Source organism: Eucyclogobius newberryi, unplaced genomic scaffold (assembly GCF_026437365.1).
Source record: "Eucyclogobius newberryi isolate DKJ021-1_F unplaced genomic scaffold, fEucNew1.0.hap1 SCAF_21, whole genome shotgun sequence".
Taxonomy (NCBI): Eukaryota; Metazoa; Chordata; class Actinopteri; order Gobiiformes; family Gobiidae; genus Eucyclogobius; species Eucyclogobius newberryi.
Window position 1 is genome coordinate 2,882,793 of NW_027315846.1, and position 19,895 is coordinate 2,902,687.

Here is a 19,895-nt window from a genome sequence, read left to right on the forward strand (position 1 = left end):
CAACATTCTCTTTCTAGACACGTTCAGTCACAATTCTTCAACCTTTATTTGACTCATAATGTTAAAATAGTCTCAATGTACAACTAGAATATTGCACAACTACTTTACAATAATGATCCTCTTCAGTGTTGGAGAGTGAACAGTGTAAACCCATGAACTCACTCACATCAAAAGGACCTGTTTTGTCATATTCATGTTAATTATAAGTGTGATGGCCTCTGTGTGTACATTTATACAGGTTTCTCCTTTTGTTTCCAACGGTTAAGATTAAACTCTAAAATCCTGATCTAATCACAGCCCCATCTCTTCTGTCACTCAAAGCAGATCAAAGTGAAGTTATAATTTCTCACCTTGAGTTTCAGGCTCTGCTTCATCTGGAGCTGAAATGAAGATGGACATTTCACAGTTACATTGATCCATTGAGTATTAAATACAGATGAGGCACATTAATATAACAACTGTTGTGAAGTACAAATGATCTCTTAATCAAAGTATCTGTTATTTTCATGAAGTGAATATTTAGTCTTGAAGTTGATATTGATGAGTATTTGAACAGTTTGGACTCCAACACTGTAAAAAGTGCTGCAAAGTCGACTCAGTGATGAACAGACCAAGAGATTTAAAGAGAGTTGTGATGTTGGCTCCTGTCGACTGGTTTTAAAACTAAACGTGTCGTGTGACTTTATGTACGATAAAACAGGAAGTTGAAATATTATGTCTTATTGTTGCACAGTAAAATTGTTAAAATGTGTTACTTACGAGGAGGGACAGACATGGCTGAAAAAGAAGACAATGAAATGTTAAGTTTCATTTTAGGGCCCAATTTAAAATCATTTTTATATAAATAACATTTCATCTTACCTATGCGCCTTTTGTACAAAACAAATACAGAACAAAACAACAAAACAGCGACAAAAAGAGCACCTAGAACTGTCACTGCAGCTGCGATGAGGCCTGTGAGCTTCTCAACTGTTAAAATAAAGAACAAGATCAAACTATAAAACTACTGAAATGCAGACTTAATTATCTAGACACAACACATTTATTTGTTTGTTTGCTGGAAAAGGATCGGTCACAGTGTTAAAGTTGTCAAAAGTATCAAACATTTGAGATTAAAACTAGGACTTCCGGGATGATGACGTGTCAGTCTTTATTGTCTAAGAAAAACAAGAATGAAATGACAAGAGAACCAGGCTAGCACTGCTATTGTGGCACCAGCCACCGCACGCTCAGGCTCCACTGCCACTCAGACTATACCACGCCATGGCTCCAGCTCCAGATCAGATTCATCTGTGGAGGAGACTCGGTGCAGGATAGACCTGGTGATTATGGCGGCTTTACAGGAGATTACTGACAAGATTACAAAGAGTGGACACAAAGATGGTGGAAATACATGATTTGAAATCCAAGAATGGCGAGCTGGACACCCGAGCCACAGCGGTCGAGGAGGAGGTCTCTGACCTGAGGGACACGTCTCTACTTTACAAACCAAAGTGGCAGAATTGACAAACCATTTGACATCCAGACGTCTCACCGTGGGACAATTTGGATCATCCAAACCCCAGGTCTCTGTCTTTAACAACTACTACAGCACAAGTGGTCAAGAAACATAAAGCTTTTGATCCGGTGAAGCTCGGCCTGAGAGAGAAGAACGTGGAATACACTGAGGGTCAATGTGAATGGAAAAATAAAAAGATTCACTACAGCAGAAGAGGAGTTGGCATTTTCCACTTAAAGACTGGATTTGGTCTGACATTCTCCCCCTTTATTTTTCTTTATTGCAATGAAAGTGACCTGGACTTTACTGGAGACGTGTGAGTATCTGACCAATGTGGGCCAGTGTGTTCCAACATTGGTTTGTGAATGTCCAAGTGAAAAATGAGGGCCTTTTTTAGCAAGAGGATGATCATCCCTCCTCCCTCTGATCTCTTATTGGATCAGTCTGTGGGCTCTGGCATGAGCTCTTTTTCTACATTTTGTTTGTTCTATTGTGTTCAGTTGTTGTAGTTCATATGTTTGTGTGTTGTATGTTGATCAGAGTTTTGAACACAAAGATAAAGATGGCAGATTTGTTCTGGTCAAAGGAACTATTAATGGACCACAATATGTAAAAATTATAATTGCTGTTGCCTCGGCCAAAAAGAAAGGCAGAAAAAAATTAAGGATTTGCAGAACAAACTGAAGCTGCTGAAAACAAAAATCCTCAAACGCTACAGGAGATTAAAAAGACACAGGATGTGATTAATGCCCTGACCTCACTGTGAGTGACATTAAAGTGCTCACCGTTGACACCGTTGGTCCTGATCTTGTCCGGGTGCAGCGTGTTGGGGATGTCTTCCACTCCAGACATCTGAAATATGCACTCGTAGCGGCCCCAGTCCTCAGGTGGGACAGAGGACACGTCCAGGTCCACACTCATCTGGAAAGTCCCGTCGTGGTTGGGCAGTATCTCCCCGGGGGCCACGTCCTCGTACAGCTCGTCTCCGTCTTTGGTCCAGAACAGCATAGCTCTGTCGGGGTAGAAGCCTGTGGCGTGGCAGGTGACGGGGGCCGAGGGAGACTTCTGCAGGAAGGACACCAGGGGGAGCTCTGGAGCAGGCACAAGACACAGGCTCAATCACAGAGTTCACCTGGTTTTTAATGCTCAAGTTCAAAGTATTATCATCAGTCTTCAAAAGCTCAGTGCAGGTGAAATGAAGAAGCCCTAAACACAGTAACAGACTTCAGATCCAAACATGATTTTAAGTCTTTATTTTGTGTCGAATTGTCAGGGTCAGATTTTTATTTTTACTATAGGATGTTGTTTTCTAGCCTCAAAATTGTATTTAAGCTTCACAAAACATATAATCTGCTGTAAAATGTGAACTATATCTGAAGATAAAATCAAAAAAACTCAAAATTAAAACACAAAAATAAGGATTTTGTAACTTGTCCAAAATGAGTGTCATAATCCCAAATTGTGGTTTTCATTTGCCAAAACCACCATGATTTTTCATATTTTGTGATATTCTGAGCTTAATCCCAGTTTCTCCATTAAAATCACATTATGTTCCACTTCCCATTTGCCTCTGTTCCTGAGTTTAGTCTGTTTTTGTTCACAAACTTTTATATTCTTCTTTTCTACTTCCATTGAGCAATCGTTCCATTTCTTTTTTATCAGGTAAATTGATTTTAAAGTTTATTTTACAGCAATAATAAACTGAAAACGGTTGGTAACATTCATAAAAAACATCTGTTTAACAACAAGTTTCTTAAAATGTCTTTGTAAAAATCTTGGTAGAGATTTAAGTCAAGCACAAAAAAATTATTATAAACTGTAAAAGTAAATATGACACTTATCTTTTTTAATATAACAAAACACTTTCAATAAATATTATCAGATCTATTTTCTGATTTTATATCACTCACTTCTAAACTGCAGCTCAATCATTAAACAATAACATCTAGAATTTAGAAAATATTGATGTTAACTGTGTAATTAAATACATATGATTATTTATACTGAGCGCCACCTAGTGAGACTAAACAGCCACTGCACAAGAGGCTTTATCAGCAGAAGACACTGGAGTTCAGGACCACAGAGCGCCGTGCATCTGCATCTTAAAGACACAAACCACTCGATCAAAGACAGTGAGGAGGAGATTCTGAGCAGGACAAAAGATGAAGAGAAAGAGTTAAAGAGGAAAACTGTGTTCAAAAAGAAAGACCATCATTAAATCATCATCAAAAAACAAGAGGTTAAGATTGAGTTAAGATGTTCATAATGGCATTTTGAATCCCTGGAGAGGTCGACGCCCAGAGCATTCAGATGCTAATCAGTTACACAGTGAGGAGAGAGTGAGCCAGGGACAATGGGAGGCTAATGGCCCATTAAAGGACAGATAGTAGAGGCTAGTTTCTGGTGAAACCAATAACACCATTTATCAGGAGGTCCCGCCCAGAGGGCAGGGCCTACTCAGAGTAGGATAAATATCTGAGTTCTCGGTCTTGATTTGCAGATTGAGAATGACTCTCATCCAAGAGTCCAGATGAAACTGAATCTTTTTTCTACAATGGAACACTCCTGGACGAATGAGGGGTTACACATATTTATACTGACGTTTAAAAAATATGATTAAAGTCAATTTAGTGAATGCAATTATTTTCAATTATAGTTTTAAATATGAAAAACATATAGATTGTTTTATTGAACCTGTCAAAGCAGTTGTTTTGTTTAAGTTGATGTTTGTAACATGTCACCTTTCCTCTGGAGAACGCTCTGGCCATTTCGCACATGTTTCTTCAAATACTGGACACACTGGTTTTCAATGTAGTTTTTCACTCGAGCAGCTTCTCCAAACTTCTCCCACTTGAGTTTAGTGGCGATGGCTTCTGATCTCGGAGCCACAAAAGTCTCAGTCTTCAGGTCAAAGGCGATAAAGTCGTCTCCATCAAAACCAAACTGATAATATCCATTTATCTCATTAGTCTCATCGTCCCATTCACAGCCGGACATCTTCTGGTGAATGTGAGAGCCTGAAACAAAAGAGAGGGTTTAAGATGATTTTTTTTACAATTTCTGTTGTTGGACATGAAACTAGAATTAAGTGTTGTTTAATAATGTCGTCAGAGCTATTTAACTTCCTGCTTCCGAAGAGTGCAGACACTTTCTTGCTCGCTCCAGCTTGCTATCGCTGCATTCTTTCTTTATTTCGCTTTTTAATAATTTTTTGTATTCCAAACATTTTTGCTTATGACTTTTTCAAGTCAACCAAGGATTTTAAGAACATTTTTACAGTTTTAACGACATATCTGATGCCAGCGACATGTCCGGGAGAAGAAGGGAGAAGGACTGTGAACGCTGTCGGAAATGACAAGAAATGATTGAGCTGAAAACACGGATATTTATTTTGGAATCTGAAAAAGTTCTTCACGATACAATTCCTGTGTCAACCGGTGGTAAGAAGTCCACACTTTTTACAAGAAAAACTGCTACTTTCAACCTAAACCGCAGTGACTCTGTGTCGTTTCCAAAACTGTCTAAAAACCAGAAAGACCAGGCTGTTTCTTGGAACAAACTTGGGAACAAATTTGATTCATATTCCCTGTGAAAAGATAAAGCCCAGTCCCACTGAAACTCCCACTGAAACTAGTCTGAAACTTGCTGTGCTAAATGTCAGATCCATATGTAACAAATCACTCTTAATTAATCATTTTATTTCTTCTTATATCTTGATTTTATGTTTTTAACTGAAACATGGCTTGACAAAAACACAGGAAATGTAGTTCTGATAGAATCTGCTCCACCTAACTTCAAGTTTGAATCTGAAACACAAGAAAACAAAAAAGGGGGTGGAGTCTGTGCTGTCTTTAGGGATGCAATAATGACCCGCAGGTTGTCTTTTGGGGTGTTTTCATCATTTGAGTATGTATCCTTTAAAATGGAGCTAAAACAGTCTTCATCCATTCTCTTCATTGTTTTATACAAGCCTCTCCAGCACTGCCAAAGTTTTATTGATGATTTTACTGAGATGTTTCAGTCGTATGCACAGACTGATGGTTTGGTCATTACAGGTGATTTCAATGTGCATGTGGATAACATTTGTGAGCTTGATGCTGTCCTTGAAACCTTCAGTCTTACTCAGCATGTGAGAGGCCCCACCCACAGCAAAGGACACACTCTAGATCTCATAATTACAAAGGGGGTAAATATTTCAAATGTCAATGTGGTCGATGCTGCTCTGTCTGTTTACAACAGCTCATAGATTTCCTCTTAATAAACAACTCATTTGATGTTTTTCAGTCAGGTTTTAGACCTCATCACAGCACTGAGACTGCTCTTGTCAAGGTGACAAATGACATCCGCCTGAACACTGACACGGGCAAAGCCTCAGTCTTAATTCTGTTAGATCTGAGTGCTGCTTTTGACACTGTCGATCATGGGATCCTCTTACAGAGACTAGAGGACTGGGTGGGTATCACTGGCCCCGCCCTAAACTGGTAAAGGTCCTATGTGGAAGACAGGAAGTACTTTGTTGAAATTGGTAACTGTGTCTCAGCCCACATGCCCCTGACCAGTGGGGTGCCCCAAGGGTCAGTCCTGGGTCCCCTTCTGTTCAACCTCTACATGCTGCCGTTAGGTCAGCTGATACGCAGCGAAAATGTGTCCTATCACAATTATGCAGACGACACTCAGATCTATGTTTCACTGTCGGCAGGTGAATATGGACCAGTGGATTCACTCTGTCACTGCATCCAACAGATCAGTGTGTGGACCGGCCTCCTGCTGGTGCCAGAGTCAGTGTGTGGAGGCAAAACAACTTTCTCCAGCTGAACTCAGACAAGACTGAAATCATCATCTTTGTCCCACAGAAACAAAGAGAAAGTGTTAGCGGTCACCTCCAGAGTCTCGCTCTAAAACCTACAAACCAAGTTAGAAATCTGGGGGTAATAATGGACTCAGACTTGAACTTTAATAGCCACGTCAAATCAATAACATCAGCAGCTTTTTACCATCTAAAAAACATTGCCAAAATCAAAAATACAGTGTCTAAACCAGATTTGGAGAGACTTATCCATGCATTTGTCTCCAGTAGATTAGACTGTAACGGCCGCTCACTGGCCTCTCCAAACGAGCAGTAAAACAGCTGCAGTTCATCCAGGACGCTGCTGCTCGGGTCCTGACTAGAACCAGGAAGTATGAGCACATTAGTCCTGTTCTCAGGTCTCTGCACTGGCTCCTGTGGCTCAGAGAATAGACTTTAAAGCAGCTCTGCTTGTGTACAAGTCTCTCCATGGCCTAGCACCAAAGTACATCTTGGATATGTTAGTGCCATATGAACCATCTCAGACTCTGAGGATCTCAGGGACCGGCCTCCTGCTGGTGCCCAGAGTCAGGACTAAACATGGACCGGCCTCCTGCTGGTGCCCAGAGTCAGGACTAAACATGGGCCGGCCTCCTGCTGGTGCCAGAGTCAGGACTAAACATGGACCGGCCTCCTGCTGGTGCCAGAGTCAGGACTAAACATGGACCGGCCTCCTGCTGGTGCCAGAGTCAAGACTAAACATGGACCGGCCTCCTGCTGGTGCCAGAGTCAGGACTAAACATGGACCGGCCTCCTGCTGGTGCCAGAGTCAGGACTAAACATGGACCGGCCTCCTGCTGGTGCCAGAGTCAGGATTAAACATGGACCGGCCTCCTGCTGGTGCCAGAGTCAGGACTAAACATGGACCAACCTCCTGCTGGTGCCAGAGTCAGGACTAAACATGGACCGGCCTCCTGCTGGTGCCAGAGTCAGGACTAAACATGGACCGGCCTCCTGCTGGTTCCAGAGTCAGGACTAAACATGGACCGGCCCCCTGCTGGTGCCAGAGTCAGGACTAAACATGGACCAGCCTCCTGCTGGTGCCAGAGTCAGGACTAAACATGGACCGGCCTCCTGCTGGTGCCAGAGTCAGGACTAAACATGGACCGGCCTCCTGCTGGTGCCAGAGTCAGGACTAAATATGGACCGGCCTCCTGCTGGTGCCAGAGTCAGGACTAAACATGGACTGGCCTCCTGCTGGTGCCAGAGTCAGGATTAAACATGGACCGGCCTCCTGCTGGTGCCAGAGTCAGGACTAAACATGGACCAGCCTCCTGCTGGTGCCAGAGTCAGGACTAAACATGGACCGGCCTCCTGCTGGTGCCAGAGTCAGGACTAAACATGGACCGGCCTCCTGCAGGTGCCAGAGTCAGGATTAAACATGGACCTGCCTCCTGCAGGTGCCAGAGTCAGGACTAAACATGGACCGGCCTCCTGCTGGTGCCAGAGTCAGGACTAAACATGGACCGGCCTCCTGCTGGTGCCAGAGTCAGGACTAAACATGGACCGGCCTCCTGCTGGTGCCAGAGTCAGGACTAAACATGGACCGGCCTCCTGCTGGTGCCAGAGTCAGGACTAAACATGGACCGGCCTCCTGCTGGTGCCAGAGTCAGGACTAAACATGGGGAATCTGTGTTTCAGTTTTATGCAGCTAAAATCTGGAACATTCTTCCTGAAGATGTGAGACAGGTTCTACTCTGACAATGTTCAAATCTAAGATAAAAACTGTTTTGTTTAGCTGTGTTTGACTGAAAGGATTTTCTTTGCACTCTTTTCTTTTATGTCTTAAATTGTTTTGTGATTTAATTAGTTTAGACTCTGTTTCTGTAATTTCTTTGTGATTTTAATGCATTTTTCCTGTTGTCTGAAGCACTTTGATTTGCCTTGTGTATGAAATGTGCTCTACAAATAAACTTGGCTCGCCTTAAAAAAAATAATCAATATAACGTCAAAACAAATGTGTTTTCTCATGAACAAAATGGAGTTGAAAGAGAAGACAGAAAATAATTATCATAAAATACTGAACTAATGAAACATATATTAATAAAATATTTAAAATATTAATATAAAACAGGAAACTCAAAATTAAAAAAAAAAAAAAGTAAAAAGTGAAATCAGACAAACCTTCAGTCTGGTTGAGGCGGCGTTTTACTATTTCAGCGTTGGCCTTGAACAAATGATGATTAATTAAACTGATCTGAGTCTGTTTGTCCCAGTACTGAGGATCATACTCTGTGATCTTCTTCATCCACTCCTGTTTAGGCTCTGCTCTCTGTGTGTCACTGTCATAATGATCGATCTGGAGCCCATCCACATAACCAACAGAAATGTATTCTGGGAAGTTTTTCACACCATTTGAAAAAGTTTGAAAATACATCAGAGAGTGAGTCACTGCGAAAGAAAAACATTGTCATTTTAGTTGAAAATACAGAATTAAACTAATCTTACACATCACAAATTAATATAATAGATTTTTCGACAACAACAACAACAAATAATAATAATAACAAATGTAGGTTTTATAATTTTCTGCTTTATATGAATCAAACGCTGCTTATGCTCCTTAACTTAAATGTGTTTTAAAATTCTATTAGATGTATTAATATATTCAATAATGATCAAGTAAATACTTAATACAATCCTTTCAAAGCAACTTAAAAACATTTTAAGTTATACGTTGTTTTAAATCATGTGAGTTCTCTCTTTTGTTTTTCTGTTCTGAATCACACATGGATTTTATGTTTTTAACGTTGTCATTGAAATAAAACAAACAGAACAAGGCCAAACAAACACTGACAATTACTAAGGATTTTAGCTTAATTTCTGTCAAACTAAAGCATTATTGAGCAAATAGATTTACCGGTAAAAAGAAGATGTAAGTGCATTGTGATCAAACTAAACGATCAAGTACAAATCTGAGGGAGATTATTACATGTCTTTGTCCAAATTACACCATCAGTCCCTAAACTTATTTCAAACGTGGATCTCAAAATAGTTCTTTATTTATTATTTATTGATAATTCCTCTCAGTAGTTTGAATGAATTAACCATGTGCAATAACCTGTAAATAAGAGTGTTCTATTTTGTTTTTATTCGGTTTACTTACCTGCTAATAGTATTACCTAGTCTTGTGCTAGCTATTTTTACTTTATTTTATTTTATTATCATTATCATTATTTTATTAATATTATCTGATTTTTATCTTTATATTTTTATTTATCCATTTTTTTTTATTTCCCCCCTCCATTCCCTATTAAGATAGGAGAGGAGTTTTGTTAATAAGAGTTTTTTGTTTTGTTAATAAGAGTTCTATTAAAGGTGGTATGGACGATTTTTTTCAGCAAATTTTTGATCATATTTCCTGGTGGCGTGGATAAATCATTTGTCCTGCCACGTATCAATCATAAAACGCACCTACCGCTCACCTGCAGCCGCGTCAGGCTCGTCCCCACGTTTCCGCGTGCCTAAGCACATGGATCTATCATAATATAGTTCCCTCAGTGTACGAGGCAAAATGAAGACGGAGAAAGACAGTTCGAGCTGACACAGAAGTGGACAGAAATCTACGGGAGACGAGAGATGCGATGCGCTCCGTTGCGCTAATAAACAAACGCACGTGTGTGTTGTATCAGTCGCACGGGGGAGTGGCATGTGCACTTCCGCCCGCGTTCTCAAATCGCCGAAAAATCGTCCATACCGCCTTTAAGAGTGTGTTTCTGAAACTTCTTATAATCTGTCCTTTCCTCCTGTTTCTACTGCTGTTTCTACCCCTCGTGTGGATATTAAAGGATTATTTTATCTTATATAGCTTGGATTTTTCTACTCAATGTTGTCTAAGGTCGTTTTAAACCAGATATCAACATCATCTGTTGTTGTAGAAAAAGGTTCAGTTGTAGTCATCATCATCATCATCATCATCATCTGAAAACGAAAGTAATTCTTTAGTATCAAGATGGCTGCCTCGGTGATTCTCTTTTCTGTTGTTTGTGTTGCAACAGACCAGCCATTCCCAACATGTTTTGACCATGGGTTTTGGTTTTGACAGATTACTTCTTTACTTCTTTAAAAGGTCAGCCCCGCCCGACGTCCAGGACAAGTTAATATTTCTGTGAATTTTGTTTATCCACAAATGGCAATAAACCCTATTCTGAATCCGATTACTTTCTTCTGAATCGACCTTTACTTTTATATTTGGGCATTTCATTTGTATTATAAATCAACATAAGAACACAAGATAAATGAGTTTGCTCACCTAATTCTGCATCGTGTATAAACAAGACTGCTCCAAGAAAAGAGACCAAAAGTATCATATTTAAAACATTGTAGACGTTTTCAGAAGTGTTCATTTCCGCAAAGACGGAGGCAGAATAATGCGGTTTGACTGAACTCTGTCACAACAACAGCACCAGCATAATAAGATAAGAGCGATCACTGAAGCACATGTCTTCCGCCCCAGAGTCGACCAGAATCCACTTCCACTTCCACTTTTTTTTGGCGGGTGGCACCAACGTTAGGTGCATTTCCGCCCCTGCTGTGCTGGAGTGTGGGTCAGAGTATCTACACTTCTGTATCTACACCTCAAATTCTATTGATCAGCTTTGTTTCCCTTAAGAATCTTACTAAGTCATTGCATTCCGTGGTTTTCAATATATTTTTTAAACTTCTTCTCTGTTCCTGATCAAATGCAGCTTAAAAACCGCCCTCTTTGCCTCAAACCTGCTGCATTGTAAAAGGACATGTTCCACTGACTCACTTTCAGCTCCACATCCACACAATCCTGAAGGATGTTTCCCCACTAACATTAACGTTTTATTTAACCTTCCTCCAAGATATTACCGTTTGCCATCCTGGTTTAATCCTTTCCACGTTTCCCTACTTCTGACAAATTATCCGAACTATGAATTTTGGCCAATGCTCGGACCATAAGCTTCGCCTTCTCCACATTAGACACAGCAGTTACTTCCCCTTGTTTAAGAATTGCATATGTCCTCTCTCTTCTAATCCCTCTCATCTTTCTAATCATTCCCCACACATTTCCCAGAGGAGTTGTCCTGCCTGTTGTGTCGCAATATCCTCTCCAACTTCCCTTTCTTGCCTGTTTAATTACTTTCCTTACTTGTGCCTGAGCTCTTTTATATTCTAGTAGCTTCTGGAAATTGTGTGTTTTCTCCAACTCTCTGCGACTTCTATTTCTCACCTTTACTGCCTCAGTACACTCCTCTGTCCACCAGGGGCAGCCTCAGTACACTCCTCTGTCCACCAGGGGCAGCCTCAGTACACTCCTCTGTCCACCAGGGGCAGGCTCAGTACACTCCTCTGTCCACCAGGGGCAGCCTCAGTACACTCCTACTGCTGCTCCTCCTGATGCTCCTCCTCCTGCTCCTCCTGCTGCTCCTCCTCCTGCTCCTCCTGCTGCTCCTGATGCTGCTCCTCCTACTGCTGCTCCTGATGCTGCTCCTCCTCCTCCTGCTGCTCCTCCTGCTGCTCCTTCTCCTCCTGCTGCTCCTCCTCCTGCTGCTCCTCCTGCTGCTCCTCCTGATGCTGCTCCTCCTCCTCCTGCTGCTCCTCCTCCTCCTGCTGCTCCTCCTCCTGATGCTGCTCCTCCTCCTCCTGCTGCTCCTCCTCCTGCTGCTCCTTCTACTGTAATATCTCTGGAACTTGAATGTAAGATGTCTCTGTATTTTAAGGTTCACGTAACACGTTTTCTGCCTGTTTCCATGGTGATTTCGTGTGGACAGAGCCGAGCTTGAGTGTATTTTCCTAACTAACTGCTGACTTTTGAGCTATTTCCAGGTCATTCTACGAAAACAACACCTTTCGTCGGACTTTAATGGAGGCAAAACTAATAATAGTTTGTCAAAATGTATGTTTTGACTCAGTCTTGGAGTCGAGCGCAGGAGTCGAGCGCAGGAGAGTCGAGCGCCGGGGTGTTGAGCGCCGGGGTGTTGAGCGCCGGGGTGTCGAGCGCAGGGGAGTCGAGCGCAGGGGAGGAGTCGAGCGCAGGGGAGGAGTCGAGCGCAGGGGAGGAGTCGAGCGCAGGGGAGGAGTCGAGCGCAGGAGAGTCGAGCGGAGGGGAGTCGAGCGCAGGAGTCGAGCGCAGGGGTGTCGAGCGCAGGGGAGTCGAGCGCAGGAGAGTCGAGCGCAGGAGTCGAGCGCCGGAGTCGAGCGCCGGAGTCGAGCGCCGGAGTCGAGCGCAGGAGTCGAGGTGACGTTGGTCTCTCCGCTACGTAATGTAAAAAATAGGAGGAAATCATCAGAGCTGAGAGAAGCTGGGAGTGAGGGCTCTACTGCTGTGACAGTTTGTTACCATGGCTACAGCGCTGAAAATAAATTTAGTGTTACTTTTGTTGACTTGTATTAGATTTTAATAGTATCTGGTTTGGGCCTTACGCAGAGCCTGCTTAGGCCGCAGTTATTTTATTACTTGGTTTACGGCTTTTTAAATTAAATATATTGCACAGGCGGAATTTCAAAAGGTTTTCTTCCGGGTTTGCCCAAAACGCACCACGGGAGGAGAGAGGGGGAGAGATGCGGCGCGCAGGAGCGTATAACTGTAGATTTAGCGTGTTTGAGACAGACAGAACTGACGCTTAAGTGTGCACACTCCCCCACCCAGTTACGGCTCTCCCCGGGGCCGCGCAGGGACAGAGCAGCTCCGTCACAGACTTCCGCAGGAGTTTGGCGAGAAATGTCTTCACGCGCTCTTGTCTTTTGACTTAATACGCTTTTTACATTTAATTTAATGCTATTTATTTTATTTATATTGTATAAATCAATAATCTAAGTGCGGCGGATCCGTAAACCAAGTAATAAAATATCTGAGGCCTTTTAGGACAGTAGCAGCTTTTCCAGTCTTTTAGGGACGTGAGAGCGACCAAATGATCCTTCTAACTCTTTTTTTTATGTGAATGCAGTTATTCGTTGTACCAGGGGGAGGCGCGTTTTGGACTAATAACCTTCTGTTCTAAGGGAGCTGCAACATCAAGAGCAGACTTCAGAGAGTTCATGGTCAGGTCGACCATGTCCACAAAATGAAATAACTAATTTGTCCTCCTAGATCTGAGAGGACCGGGCTGAGGGAACTGACCACCGCACGAATTACACCGACTGAAGTGTCTCGGCGAGTGGCTTTAGGCTTTGTTTATGCAGGAGCTCGTTAGCTTAGCATTTAGCAGCTAAATTAGCCGCTAAGTCCAAGCCCGGTTTTGGAACTCGAGTGAAACTGGAAGTCGAGTCTCTCAGAAAGTTTGATTTGATCTGACAAACCCATGCAACAAGTCTCTAGTGGAAGGACACGTTTCAATAACTGACTCTGTTTGACATGAAGCACTTATTTACTAAACTTGACTTTTGTTTTAATCTGATGTAACTAAATTAAAGGTTATTTTCTAGATGTGACAAATTATGGGCCTAAAAGGTTTGAATTATTAAGAGGTAAATGTTGCTGATTTATGGATGCACTGAACACATTTAATATGACATGATTTGTTGAGACTCTTATCCAGACATAAAGTTCTGACACGTTCAGGATGTTATTGTGAACGCTGTGCTTTGCCAAATGACCTGAACAGGAATTGAACCAACAACTTTTCCCGTTTGTCCAGCAGCTCGTCCTCAAAAGCCTCTGTTGATCCAGTTGTTGTGAACTGATGTGAACATTCTGAGTGTTAGAGCAATAATGGAATTAATTAAGAAAAGTAATTTTTTGTTTAAGTATAAATAAGTATCAAATTAATGTAATTACAATCTGAATCTTTAGTATAAATTCCTAATTTTCTAATTATTAACAAAGTCTAATCCTTAAGTTAAATGTATAATTTATGTCATGCTTCAGTCTGGAGCGGGAGAGGGCGGGGCCAGAGAAGTAGGCCAAACTTAATTGGTAAAAGGGGAACAGGTGAGACGGGTCGAGATGGAAGTCAGAGGGCGACCGACACGGTCTTTGACCGCGCACATCGGCACATCGCAGAACATCGCAGCATCTTTTTGAAATAAGAAATAAACGCACCACGGACTATGTGAGTTTTTGTTCGTGAGGATTTTGTGTGAGTCAAGAAACGGACACCCAAAGGAGGCTACTAAGCAGTTTTTGAGCGAAGATTGACTAGAAGCCAAAACACTGAGCTCAAATGTGGAAAAAACACTATTACTATCAAATGTACATGTCATTTTTATTTGAAAGTAAATCCAAAATACATTGAGTATTCCATATCCCCCTAACCCTAACCAGCTGTAACCAAGTACCAAGTTTTTACATTAATATTTGTAACAGAAAAATACATTGTGCAATAGTGCAATTCACAATTTCATTCAAAACAAAATTAAACAAATAAGTTTCCATCAGTGATTTCATTGATTCAAATTACAGATTAATTTCCAGAGAGTGGCAGAGATATTAATGTAGCATTAGCCAGTAAAACTTAAGCGTTGTATTACATTTGTGAATTTGAGGAACACGTTCAAAGACTTTTTCTCATAGGTTAAAACACAACACAAAATAAACAGCAAACACAGGATATTAAAACACAAATAAAACATTCAATACATAATTCCTATACACAATATGAGATAAAATATTAATAGTTACCATATACATTTATCAAGATTTGTGCTGTTTTCTTTTAAATTTCTTAAAGGTGTCTGTGGTGGGCTTGTTTTTAAAAAGAAAGATCCAGTTTTTGACGGTTTATTTAAGTGCAACAACAAATAAGAAGCATAAACGAAAAACCGGGGTGGACGGTGGCAAAGGCGGTTAGCGCTGTTGCCTCCCAAGAAGAAGGAGATCATGAGTTCGATTCCCGAACCAGACCAACATCACATGATCTCTCTGGGTGGAGTCTGCATGTCGTTACCGTGGGTTCTCTCCGGGTTCTTCGGCTCCTCCCACCGTCCAAAGACATGCATGTGTTAGGTGACTCTAAAGTGGCCCTAGAGTGAATGTAATTTCTGTAATGTCTATGTCTCTGTGTTGGCCACTGTCCAGGGTGTACCCCCTAAGGCCCAAAGTCACTGGGATAGGCTCCAGTCACACGCGACCCCGAAAGGGAACAAGCGGTAGAAAATGGATGGATGGATGGAAACAAAAATCCCCGTGCTATTGGGCACCAAAGTGTTCAAACTAAAGCAATAGGATAAAGTATATTTACACTGGTCGTCCAGGCTTTAAAGTTCTCGCTTTCAGAGAGCTGGTGCTGCCAAAACCGCCCTGCTCAAATACCCCTATGCCCCTCCCACGAACATACATGAGCCAATCAAAATACTACACACAATTTCCCCCAAATGAATACATAAAAATATACCCCAAATAACACAAAATATTACCCCACCCAGCCCCTCAGCTCAGCCGCCACGTGTTGGAGTTTACCCCGGTGAACGAGAGGGTCGCGTCCCTCCGCCTTCGGGTGGGGGACAGGTCTCTCACTGTTGTGGCGGCCTACGGGCCGAACAGCAGTGCAGAGTACCCGGCCTTCTTGGAGTCCTTGGGAGGGGTACTGGACAGTGCACCGACCGGGGACTCCGTTGTTCTACTGGGGGACTTCAACGCCCACGTGGGCAATGACAGTGACACCTGGAGAGGGGTGATCGGGAAGAACGGCTTCCCCGATCTGAACCCGAGCGGTGTTCAGTTATTGGACTTCTGTGCTAGCCACGGATTGTCCATAACGAACACCATGTTCAAGCACAAGGGTGTCCATCAGTGCACGTGGCACCAGGACACCCTAGGCCGGAGGTCAATGATCGACTTAGTTGTCGTGTCATCAGACCTCCGGCCGCGTGTCTTGGACACTCGGGTGAAGAGAGGGGCAGAGTTGTCAACCGATCACCACCTGGTGGTGAGTTGGATCCGCTGGCGGAGGAGGAAGCCGGACAGACTTGGCAGACCCAAGCGCATTGTGAGGGTCTGTTGGGAACGTCTAGTGGAGCCCTCTGTCAGTAGGGTATTCAACTCGCACCTCCGGGAGAGCTTCTCCCATGTCCCGGGGGAGGCTGGGGACATTGAGTCCGAGTGGACCATGTTCTCCGCCTCCATTGTTGATGCGGCTGCTCGGAGCTGTGGTCGCAAGGTCTCCGGTGCCTGTCGTGGCGGCAACCCCCGAACCCGGTGGTGGACACCGGAAGTAAGGGATGCCGTCAGACTAAAGAAGGAGGCCTATCAGGCCACTCTGGCTTGTAGGTCTCCGGAGGTCATCGACGGGTATCGGCAGGCCAAGCGAGCCGCGGCTCGTGCTGTCGCAGAGGCAAAAACCCGGGCCTGGGAGGAGTTCGGGGAGGCCATGGAGGAGGACTATCGGTCGGCACCAAAGAAATTCTGGCAAACCGTCCGGCGCCTCAGGAAGGGGAAGCAGTGTCTCACAAACACCGTTTACGGTGCGGGTGGAGGCCTGCTGACCTCGACTGGGGATGTCGTCGGACGGTGGAAGGAATACTTTGAGGATCTCCTTAATCCCTCAGTCACGTCTTCTGAAGAGGAAGTAGAGACCGGGGACTCGGAGGCTGGCTCATCCATCACCCAAGCTGAAGTCACTGAGGTTGTCCGCAAACTCCTCGGTGGCAGGGCTCCGGGGGTGGATGAGATCCGCCCTGAGTACCTAAAGTATCTGGATGTTGTAGGACTGTCTTGGTTGACACGTCTCTGCAACATCGCGTGGCGTTCGGGGACCGTGCCTCTGGACTGGCAGACCGGGGTGGTGGTCCCTCTGTTCAAGAAGGGGGACCGGAGGGTGTGTTCCAACTACAGAGGGATCACACTCCTCAGCCTCCCGGGTAAGGTCTATTCCAAGGTACTGGAGAGGAGAATCCGACCGATAGTCGAACCTCGGATTCAGGAGGAGCAGAGTGGTTTTCGTCCCGGTCGTGGAACACTGGACCAGCTCTATACCCTCCATCGGGTGCTCGAGGGTTCATGGGAGTTTGCCCAACCAGTCCACATGTGCTTTGTGGATCTGGAGAAGGCTTTTGACCGTGTCCCTCGGGGTGTCCTTTGGGGGGTGCTCCGGGAGTACGGGGTCCGGGGCCCTTTGCTCAGGGCTGTCCGGTCCCTGTATGACCGGAGCAGGAGCTGTGTTCGCATTGCCGGCAGTAAGTCAGACCTGTTCCCAGTGCATGTTGGACTCCGCCAGGGCTGCCCTGTGTCACCGGTTCTGTTCATAATTTTTATGGACAGAATTTCTAGGCGCAGTCAGGGGTCGGAGGGTGTCCGGTTTGGGGACCACAGGATCTCATCTCTGCTGTTTGCAGACGATGTTGTCCTGATGGCTCCATCAAACCCGGACCTGCAACATGCACTGGGACGGTTTGCAGCCGAGTGTGAAGCGGCTGGGATGAGAATCAGCACCTCCAAATCCGAGGCCATGGTTCTCGACCGGAAAAAGGTGGCTTGCCCTCTCCAGGTGGGTGGGGTGTCCTTGCCCCAAGTGGAGGAGTTCAAGTATCTCGGGGTCTTGTTCACGAGTGAGGGAAGGATGGAGCGTGAGATCGACAGGCGGATCGGTGCAGCGGCTGCAGTGATGCAGTCGCTGCATCGGACCGTTGTGGTAAAGAGGGAGCTGAGCCGAAAGGCAAAGCTCTCTATTTACCGGTCGGTCTACGTTCCTACCCTCACCTATGGTCATGAGCTTTGGGTAGTGACCGAAAGAACAAGATCGCGGATACAAGCGGTCGAAATGAGTTTCCTCCGCCGGGTGGCTGGGCGCTCCCTTAGAGATAAGGTGAGGAGCTCGGCCACACGGGGGGAGCTCGGAGTAGAGCCGCTGCTCCTCCACGTCGAGAGGAGCCAGCTGAGGTGGCTCGGGCATCTGTTCCGGATGCCTCCTGGGCGCCTCCCTCGGGAGGTGTTTCAGGCATGTCCCACCGGGAAGAGGCCCCGGGGAAGACCCAGGACACGCTGGAGAGACTATGTCTCTCGGCTGGCCTGGGAACGCCTCGGGATCCCCCCGGAGGAGTTAGAGGAAGTGTCTGGGGAGAAGGAAGTCTGGGAGTCCCTGCTCAGACTGCTGCCCCCGCGACCCGGCCCCGGATAAAGCGGCAGAAGATGGATGGATGGATGGATGGATGGATTACCCCACCATTCCTTCGCCGAATGGGCGGTCCCACTACAAATAACAAAATACCAAAAAATAATCCCCTATGATCACCTGATCATTGTTACCGCGCGCAACGGGACCATAAAATGCCAATCAGTGTGCGGTACGGGGGTGGCTGCCCACAAGTCCGAAGGTTCACTGGTCCGGATATTCACGGTCCGAAATTTCCCCGAAATTTTAAGGTTCACTAGTCCGAAGGTGTGTGTCGGCGCAGCAGGCTCTCCTCTTCTCCCTTTGCCCCACACACTGGCTTTTAAGACTTTTCTAGTGTTGATGCACTTTTTATGATTAAACTCATGTATTTTCCATAACCGACTTGTTTCTGTGCACAGCCTGAGCTCCTTATCGTATTATTAATGAATGAATTAACTCAAATAGCCCAGCAGTTTCGGCCGCGCGCCGCGGCTCTGAAGACACTCCCGTCTTGGCCAGCTGAATTACCTTTTTGACAACCAATCCTACTGTGATCAGATCACGCACATGATGATCAAATGAAGGCATAAAGCGGAGGATTCGAGATGTTCCCTTGTTATTTTTATATACACAGTACAACTTGCTGTGTATAGTTGTGAGCAGCTGGTACATTAAACGTGACGAGCCCCAGTGCGTGTCTTCGTGCGCATTTTACAGACTGACTACATCCCGATGCCGTCTGCACCTTCACTTTAGCCTGAGGAACCTTCGGACCAGCGAACCTTCGGACTTGTGAACCTTCGGACTAGTGAACCTTTAAAACCTTCGGACTAGTGAACCTTTAAAACCTTCGGACTAGTGAACCTTTAAAACCTTCGGACTAGTGAACCTTTAAAACCTTCGGACTAGTGAACCTTTAAAACCTTCGGACTAGTGAACCTTTAAAACCTTCGGACTAGCGAACCTTCGGACTCGGGGGGGGGGGGGGGGGGGGGGGGGGGGTAAACCGGTACGGGAGCGTGTGCGGAAGTGAACAGTGAGGAGCCGGGCTCTCGGCAGGACCCAGTGTGCAGCCGGGATCCTACCAAAATAGATGAAAACTGTTATGAAATGGGGAGAGTGAAAGGTAAGGTAAATGCGCTTGTGACAAACGCGTATCTCGGCCGGTTTAAGCGGTTTACGCGTTCTGTGTGCGGGTGTGTGCGGGGTTGTGCGTGCCGTCAGCTGACTTAGGCAGCTCCGTCACAGTGTCGCTCCTGAAAGCCACTTTTATTTATTTAATTTTTTGTAATGATTAACACATGAATATATTGTTCTTGATCTGGTTTAAAGGAATAATAGAGGATTTTTTGCCAATTTGAGAACTCAAGCGACTGTTAGTCCCTTTCTGAAAAGTGTGCACGCGCACACTCACCCTGTGCAGAGGAACACAACAGTCCCGCTGCTACACGTGTGTTTGTTTATTAGCACAAACATCATCTCTCGTCTCCACAGATTTCTGTCTCTTCTGAGCTCGAACTCAGTCTTTCTCAGTGTCATTTTGTCCTGTCACTGA

At 44.7% G+C, this 19,895-nt stretch overlaps 1 protein-coding gene across 1 annotated transcript; it reads right to left on the minus strand.

Annotated features, from left to right (window-relative positions):
* Positions 1-1,143: 1,143 nt before the first annotated feature.
* On the minus strand, positions 1,144-10,706 carry LOC140370942 (class I histocompatibility antigen, F10 alpha chain-like). Its single transcript, XM_072458226.1, has 5 exons — positions 10,597-10,706; positions 8,469-8,735; positions 4,240-4,515; positions 2,284-2,589; positions 1,144-1,157 (listed from the first exon to the last, which is right to left on the minus strand). The coding sequence occupies exons 1-5, from the start codon at positions 10,688-10,690 to the stop codon at positions 1,144-1,146; spliced, it is 957 nt and encodes a 318-aa protein (XP_072314327.1). The 5' UTR covers positions 10,691-10,706.
* Positions 10,707-19,895: the final 9,189 nt, after the last annotated feature.